At 39.5% G+C, this 8,997-nt stretch overlaps 1 protein-coding gene across 1 annotated transcript; it reads right to left on the bottom strand.

The window, feature by feature from the left end:
- Positions 1-4,672: 4,672 nt before the first annotated feature.
- On the bottom strand, positions 4,673-7,951 carry LOC134814382 (uncharacterized). The gene is made up of 7 exons (XM_063822480.1): positions 7,763-7,951; positions 6,142-6,233; positions 5,923-5,989; positions 5,681-5,774; positions 5,315-5,437; positions 5,052-5,190; positions 4,673-4,772 (listed from the first exon to the last, which is right to left on the bottom strand). The coding sequence occupies exons 1-7, from the start codon at positions 7,949-7,951 to the stop codon at positions 4,673-4,675; spliced, it is 804 nt and encodes a 267-aa protein (XP_063678550.1).
- Between the last annotated feature and the right edge of the window lie 1,046 nt (positions 7,952-8,997).

Below are 8,997 nucleotides of genomic sequence, written 5' to 3'. Positions count from 1 at the left end.
GCTACAACTACAATAATGTTATTACACTTCTGCTCACAACACATTTTAACTGCCATAATAACCTCAATTCTATTTCTCTAACAGCGAAGATAAAATATGGCTTCCTCTTCCGCGATTCAAGTATACTTAAGCCAAATCCTCCCGCTCAGCACTGGGGCTATAGCATTGACAGGATCTATTACCAATTCTATTTCTCTCTCCTACTTCATCAGAAAAGGCGAAAGAACCTTGAGCAACAGAAATTTTATGTTTCTGAACGTTTTTGACCTGCTAGTGTCTGTAATTGCAATTGCCGTGGTAACCTTTTATCACTGTGGAGGGTCCATGTGTGGTAGAAGCAGTCCTTTCTTTAGAGTTTCTATCGGTATACTCGATGTTTTCATTAATGGATCTGCTTTTGCCACATGTGTTCTAAGTGTTACAAGAACCGTATCTCTTTGCTTCCCTTTCTATCAAATCAACAAGAAGGCTGTTGGAGTTGCAGCACTGATTTTCGTTGTTCAAGAGATCGTGAAGTTGCTGCTTGGATTCTACTATTACTACATAAATACACAAGGGTTTGAAATGTTCAACAACTTTGAAAATGGCTTGATGATAACAGTTCTCTTCACACTTTGTGTCATAATTCTCATTTCCTCCATCATCTCTGCACGGAAGCTTCTAAGCTACCGAAAGCAGCTTGGAGTTGCTCCAGTGCAAAATGCAAACCAGGCGCCGCGACCCAACACCAACCAGAAAGCCACAGTCACTATACTTTTGGTAGCCGTCATCTCCTGCTTCTTCAATATTACTAACGCAATTTTCTTCTACGATTTCCAGTTCGGCGGACTTGGTTTAACAAGGAAGAACATGGCAAATATGATAATAGGAAATGCTGCCTTGTGGATCGCGACGCCCGTCAACTCTTCCATCAACCCGATCATCTACTTCACCAGAAAGAAAGACATGAGGAAATACATAAAGTCACTTTTCAACAAATCTAAATAGACGCAAGGGTGATGATGTTAAAGAAACGGCTGACAAGTGGCCCAACATGAAGGGAAAAAAGACAGGGGACGCCATTATAAGTCGCTTTAGGAGGAATAGTCACAAGAAAGATCATGAGACTTAAAGATCAGAAACAATCCACCAGCGGCTAAGATTCCCATTTGGAAAGTAAATTCAGACTATCAGCACGATAGCCGTTACGCCTTTAAAGACTAGGTGTGACATTTCAAAGACTTCTATAGATAATCATAAAAAAAAGATAAAATTGAAAAAAAGAAGAAAAAAACTTGAACTCCAGAAATTGACCTCTTCAACACAATGACTCTACCCCTTCAGAGCAAAGAGGTTGGATGTTTGTTTATTATATGTTATTTAGTTTTAGTTCCTTATTCTTAATCTTTTGGCGACATCTAATGATAGATACAGCTAGAAATCGTAGAGCCCCATTGCCCCAACAACCGCTTACTCACACCACGTGACACCAACCAATGAGAACACAGCTCCAATTCCACATGACTCGTAAATGTATTCAATAGATGTGGCCAAGTTTGTATGCTTTTTTCCCCCATGAACCTCATGAATACTGAAAAACCTGCCTTTGAATATCCCGAAGATTATCATGGGCAATATCTTCCTTTTGCTGTTTAAAAGAAAAATCGGCCGTAGACTTTTAAAACTAAAAGGAACATGTGACCTACCAGGTTTTTGTAGGTTACCTTCGGCGCAGGAGAGTTGTTCATGACACCCAAATGATCGATTAGCAATAGCTGTACAAACTAATGAATTAAATTATTAGCATAATAGACAAAACTAGTGGCGCCCAGTGGTCCACTGACAGAAGGATGATACGTCTCCGTGTTCAAAGGTCCTCATGAACAGTCTAGCGGAAATGGATACAAAAATCACAAAAAACTATTATAAATTTATTGTATCTATCTTTGAGCTACTTTTGTATCCAATTCCCCTTAGAGTACCATTAAGTGCTTTCATCTAGTGAACCTTGCTCTGCTATTCCATGCTCCTGTCTGTACCATATTATTGTCTTATTGTCTAGATGCCTGGTATTTAACCGGGCAGTTTTACAAATTAGACGGCTTGTACTGTTTCAGACAATTTGCACTATAATGCTGCAAATAGATGATTTTATATGAAAAATTGTCTTAAATTTAAGCTCGAACAAAATTTGTGTCTTTAAGTATTATAAATTTGGTACTAAGAGATTCGTCTTACCAAGCTGATAACGATTCTGTAAAAATTATTTAAAAAACATTGTAAACCTTAAATCTGCCATTTTGGGCCTTTTTACGATGAATTTTACTAAGTTCTTTGAGGCCAGATTTCAAACCTTAAAACTCAAATCGAAAAAAAACCTGTTCCAAAAAGTTGGATATGATCATTAGCTACACTCACAAGAATTTTTGGAGCGATATCTTATGACCTGGGTGATTGGTAAAATATACAACTTTGATAGTAGGCAGGCAAAAATTTCAATTTTTCTTCCCTCGACCTTGTTTTAAAAATGACTGAAATATCGGCATTACAGTGACAGACTTCTCAAAATTGAATCTCAATGTATCAAATCTTATTGTTTTTATTTATACTTTAATAATTTGAAGTCAAATCCCGAATCTCGGCAAAAAAGGTTTTGGTGTATGTCCCCTTAATGGCCTTCAAATCAGTATGAAATATAGATATCGCTTCAAAATTCTTGCGAGTGTATAGCTGATGATCATATCCAACTTTTTGGAACAGGATTTCCCTCAATTTTGAGTTTTAAGGTGTGATATTTTTGAGTATTTCAGTGACAGACTTTACCAATTTTTTTTAAATTACCAAAAAGAAAATATAATTTGTTTTTGAAAAAAAAATTTCAATGTATTAAATCATATTGTTTTTTATCTATATTTTCATAGTATGAAGTCGAATCCCGAATCTCGCCATAAAAGCTTTTGGTGTATGTCCCTTTGAAGCATTTGAACCAGTCAAAAAAGGTTAAGTTGTATATCTTTTACCGTATTTGCGGAAAGTCGTATTAAAGTTGATACCGTAAAGTGTCAGTAAAATGGTACGGATATATAATTATAAACATATATATCGTCTCGCTTTATATATAATAAGATATAGTAAGATTTGCGATCTTGGATAACTTGTGTTTACTTCCTGTTGGAAGGAACGCCAATGGAAAATTTTAATAAATTCACTTACCAAAAAATGTATTTATCTACTTATTCAGATATTTTATTTATTTGTTCAGAATTTCATTGATGATCATAACACAACAATACGTTATTCACTGGTAAATTTGTTAATTTTGTTAATAATAAAACCTGTCTATGCCGGGCTTGTCAGGGCAAAAACGGTTAAAAATAAGTACATGATCCCAATCTGTAGTAGATGTGATGTGAGATTTTATAAAACACATGCTTTGAACGAACTAAATGGGGGGGGGGGGGGGGGGGGGGGGGGATGAGCTCAGTATACTGAGCCACGGAACACGGTATAGGGAGGTTATATATTAATGCTATTCAACCCGGTTTGTTGCAATCGAGGGAATTACTATTAGAGGAGTATTTATTACATCCCTTATAACACTTATGTTTAATTTAACGTAAATATTAAAAATATACATACATAATTTATTTATTTATTTGTATACTCTGACTTGCTTAATGAATCAGAGCATTATTGACTCGTTAAATTATTTACACTGTTTTTCTCTATTCTACTCGTATAACGTACTCATGCATTATTCGCATGAAATTGTAATATTTGCTAATTAACTCGTGCTACATTGTATATTAATAGTTTTAAAATGTTAAATCCTTTTGTTCCATCATACTGGTATGAATTTGAAAAAGAATAAAATCAAGGGACATTACATTTTCATCATCTTAGACATGTTACTGTTATAAATGACCCCCTTAAATTTTTATTGTTAAAATTTATCTATTATTACGTTGTTTCGGTGCATACCAAAGGCGATGTCACCCACGTGTAGCTATGGGATATGGCTGGATGGCGTGTCTGTTACTAAGCTGGAGCAGGTTGTCATCATGATAAGTGGTGACTACTAGCAACAATGTGACAGAGCTTGGCAAGTGGTAAATTCAGAACTCTCCTTATACTCTTATACCAAGGCACCATGCCCCATGGGCTTTGGCAGGTTGCATCTCAACAAAATTAGATGTTTGTTAGATCTCCATTGTGTTCAGCTGTATAATTCTTTTTGACTTATTAGCTCGTTTCATTGACTTAACCCTGTAACTAAGTTAGTTTTTACACGAATTTTATTTGATTTCATAACCTAAACTTAGCAACAAAAAATGTAAAAATGTTGACCGTCAACCATTCAAAAAATAAGAATTGCTATAATAAAAAATACAAAAATTAGAATTAACATTTTTATAGTATATCAATTCCTGAGAGAGCCACTCAATTACAATAAATGAAAAAGTTACAAGCCGATTAAATGCTACCAAACATACAGACGGATCCTTGACTCTGGGTATATTGGAGACGGAAGGACTCCTAAAATGATACAATAAATGAAAAAGTTACAAGCCGATTAAATGTCACCAAACATATAGTTCTTCAGATATCCTTCCACACATTCTTGTGAGAGTATTTGAAAACATAATTATTGACAAATATTTCGCTCAAAATTCACAATTTTGTTTTCCGCAGTTTATATTGTCACTAAATTGCGCTTGTTGACTGCGAGTGAAACTGCAGTCACTTCTAATTTCGTCCCTTTTGTGTTGGAGTGGTTGATTGCTCCCCTCCGTCTGAAAAATAGTAGTTTTAGTAATTAATAACTGGTGCTAAGTACTAAATAATTACTCATTAACCAATTATCGATTGCTAATTGATTATTTATTAACTATGAGTATGACCAGTTAGTATTTGATAACCGAATAATTCAATCTTTAAGAGCTCAAAACGGACCCATACCAAATCGCAAAATATTTACTCCTGACAACTGACATGGATGAAATATCACGTAAATTTAATAACTAATTGTTAACTTACTAATTGGGTTACCCAAGACATGAATTTAATGTAACCTGAATGTCCTTGTGTAGTATAGGACGGGGTTTGCAAAGCTATTAACTGTAACAGTGTACGTGTTGATCAAGAAGAAGACGTATAGGAAGATAGCTTGACGGGACCTTGACTCTGGGTATATTGGAGACGGGAGGACTCCTGAAATAACCGAATATAATATTCGGTGAATATTTATAATTTAAGGTTTACTTTCACTTTCAATTTTTTTCTTACTCTCACTTTCACTTTCACTTTCACTTTCACTTTCAACATTTAAACTAACCTATATGGTCGAGTAAGAAGAGGAACCTCAAGAAGCCACTGGGAACGTAACAAACAGCGAACAAAAGTGCTATACACAATGTGGTATGTGAGGCCTCTCGCCGGAGATTTGATTTCTTCATTCCTGAATTTAGAGGCTGGGTAAAATCTGATAAGTAATATAAATGTATTTAAATGCTTTGAAAGTGCTGGTTCGCTAGTAATACCAAAAGACTGCTAACTGCTAAGTGCCATGTATACTGTACAGGGTCATAACTAACTATTTTTAAATGAAAATTCGCTTTAGTCCTCATCTTTTATCGCCTTCGGCTTCACCTCGACTTTCACTTTGACTTTCACTTTGACGTTCATTAACCTGTCTAATTACCTTTAGTCCGGAGATTGTAGAATATGACAGAGAGGAATGCGACCACCAGGAACAAGGGAATGTCAATCACCACTATCGGCACTGCCGTCAACAACTTAAATGATTAAATTTTAGGGGTTGTTCACATATTACGTAATCACTTTGGCCAGTTTAAAACCAACCCCCCGCCCCCCAGAGCGGGGTTTGTGGGGCCCTTAGCTATAACGCCACTGATTTAGTTTAGCCAGATAGTTGGTAAATACCTTTGCGTACGGTTCAGGGACTCCCAGAAAGTGATGTGAGGTTGAAAATGTCATTGATGCCGTGTCCCTGGAAAGATGCATAATCTGCACTTTTACTCAGCATAAAATTCTTCAGAACAGTAACAAAAGAGGCATTTTAAAAATTTATACGCAAACATTTATTAACAAAGAACAATATAAATTGATAATCCTCAAAATAGTAATTTTTGCGAATCTGACCTGTGAAAAACGTATTGCTTGCTGAAGTAGAAAGGCAAGGCAGAGTAAAGAGAGGCAGTGGTCCATGAAACTGTGCTAATGATAACTAACCGCTGAAGGGAGGATAGATTAGTGAAAGTGAAAGTGAAAGTGAAAGATGAAGTCTAGTCAAAGGCTACTTGACAATGATGACTAACCGCTGATGGGAGGATAGATTAGCCAATTAATCACAAAACATTTGGTAGACTATTTGAAAAGAAACTTATCTCTCCTCTTTCCTCACCTCCGCCTAGTTCTTCCTCCACCTCCTCCTCCCTCACCTCCTCCTTCCACCGACCCGCCTAGTTCCTCCTCCACCTCCTCCTCCCTCACCTCCTCCTTCCACCGACCCGCCTAGTTCCTCCTCCACCTCCTCCCTCCCTAACCTCCTCCTCCTTCCACCGACCCGCCTAGTTCCTCCTCCACCTCCTCCCTCCCTCACCTCCTCCTCCTTCCACCGACCCGCCTAGTTCCTTCTCCAGTCTCCACCTCCTCCCTCCCTCACCTCTTCATTCCACCGACCCGCCTAGTTCCTCCTCCACATCCTCCCTCCCTCACCTCCTCTTCCCTCCACCGGCCCGCCCAGTTCCTCCTCCATCTCCTCCTTCCCTCACCTCCTCCTCCTTCCACCGACCCGCCTAGTTCCTCCTCCACCTCCTCCCTCCCTCGCCTCCTCCTTCCACCGACCCGCCTAGTTCCTCCTCCACCTCCTCCCTCCCTCACCTCCTCCTTCCACCGGCCCGCCTAGTTCCTCCTCCACCTCCTCCTCCCTTACCCCCTCCTCCTTCCACCGACCCACCTAGTTCCTCCTCCACCTCCTTCCTCCCTCGCCTCCTCCTTCCACCGACCCGCCTAGTTCCTCCTCCACCTCCTCCCTCCCTAGCCTCCTCCTTCCACCGACCCGCCTAGTTCCTCCTCCACCTCCTCCCTCCCTCACCTCCTCCTTCCACCGACCCGCCTAGTTCCTCCTCCACATCCTTCCTCCCTCGCCTCCTCCTTCCACCGACCCGCCTAGTTCCTCCTCCACCTCCTCCCTCCCTCACCTCTTGGCTCTTCCTCCTTCCACCGGCCCGCCTAGTTCCTCCTCCACCTCCTCCTCCCTTACCCCTCCTCCTTCCACCGACCCGCCTAGTTTCTCCTCAACCTCCTGCTCCCTCACCTCCTCCTCCTTCCACCGATCCGCCTAGTTCGACCTCCACCTCCTCCCTTCCTCACCTCCTCCTTCCACCGACCCGCCTAGTTCCTCTTCCACATCCTCCCTCCCTAACCTCCTCCTCCCTCCACCGGCCCGCCTCCTCCTCCCTCACCTCCTCCTCCTTCCACCGACCTCTTCCTTCCACCGACCCGCCTAGTTCCTCCTCCACCTCCTCCCTCCCTCACCTTCTCCTCCTTCCACCGACCAGCCTATTTCTTCTTTCACATCCTCCTCCCTCACCTCCTCCTCCTTCCACTGACCCGCCTAGTTCCTCCTCCAACTCCTCCTCCCTCAGTCCTCACCTTCTCCTCCCTCTACCGACTCGCCTAGTTTCCACCATACTGTCCCACACTTCCTCACAACTTTACAAAGGTAGTGGGTTAGAGAGTGGTATTACATTAAACTTACCCTAAAAGTGACGAGAGATTTGTATCTGAGAGGCTTGACAATACCTATCATTCTAGCAATGCAGATCACCAAGATGAGGTAAAGAGACATTATAGGCATCAGGTTACTCAGGAAACCCAGCAAATTTGCAGGCAGAGCGGACAGTTTTACCTCGTCTCTGTTGTTAACCAGCACATAAGCTGAGGACATAATGAGAATGTGTGTTACTGCAGACTGCTAGTGGAAGTGAAATATTCGTTCAGTTAGAAGACTGTTTATTAATCGTTTGCTGAAGAAAGCGCTCGAATTGCAGCTTTTGATTACGGATGTCATTTATTTTATAGTCAAATAAGTAAGCATTGAATCAGACGATGTCCAAACAGATTATTATTAGAATTAAATCAAACGTTGGTTAGATCGAACAACTTTCGAACTTTTTCAAGATTTTCTAACTGTCAAAATATCCATTCTTAAAACAGCAACCTTGTGTTAAATCTTTGAGTTTACCTGAAAAAGGCGCTGAAATAAGGCAAGTGATGAGGTCAGTTGTAGAGAGCTGGGAAAGAAACACGCACTGAAGTACTCTTTCTCCGTCCCGACGTAGTATCGTAGTTACCATCCACAAGTTACCCAGAGTCCTGAAAAGAACATACTGTTTCACTTTCAGTTAATACTTTCACTTTCTTTTAAAGATTGTGTTTCAATATAATGTTAATAGTGAAGTTTGATTTTAAGCTATTGCTTGTTTCAAAGTGATCTGAAGTTTTGGATACAACATATATCTATGTATATAAATTGCATAAATTAAAAGGTACTATTTAATTATATCATAAAATTAACAATCAATCAAAGTATTGAGCAAAGTTAAATCAGCTTACCCAGCAAGACAAATTCCAAATAGTGATATTCCTATGAAATAATCTAGAAGTTGAATTTCCTGCATACTCGTAATACTTCCTATATTGGGATATCAGAAGTTTTTCAGAAAATAGCATAAAGGTATCATTTATAATATGTAATCAAGAACATATCTCCAAGCATTGAGGTTAAAAACATTTGCTTTAAATGTATGGGTTAAAAGTTATATTCAGTGCCAACGCGCGTGCACGTGCGCGATAAAATCGAGGAATCGATAAACGTCGTGAGATGAAATAGCGTAATTTAAATTTAAGGGTCACCAAGACACCGAAGCAAACAAATTAGTTGTAACTTCATTTATGTTATTAGAAAGCATATTCTATTCCTTATTATTAAAT

Source organism: Bolinopsis microptera, chromosome 4 (assembly GCF_026151205.1).
Source record: "Bolinopsis microptera isolate Bmic1 chromosome 4, MBARI_Bmic_1.0, whole genome shotgun sequence".
Taxonomy (NCBI): domain Eukaryota; kingdom Metazoa; phylum Ctenophora; class Tentaculata; order Lobata; family Bolinopsidae; genus Bolinopsis; species Bolinopsis microptera.
This window is presented reverse-complemented; position numbering and strand designations above follow the sequence as displayed.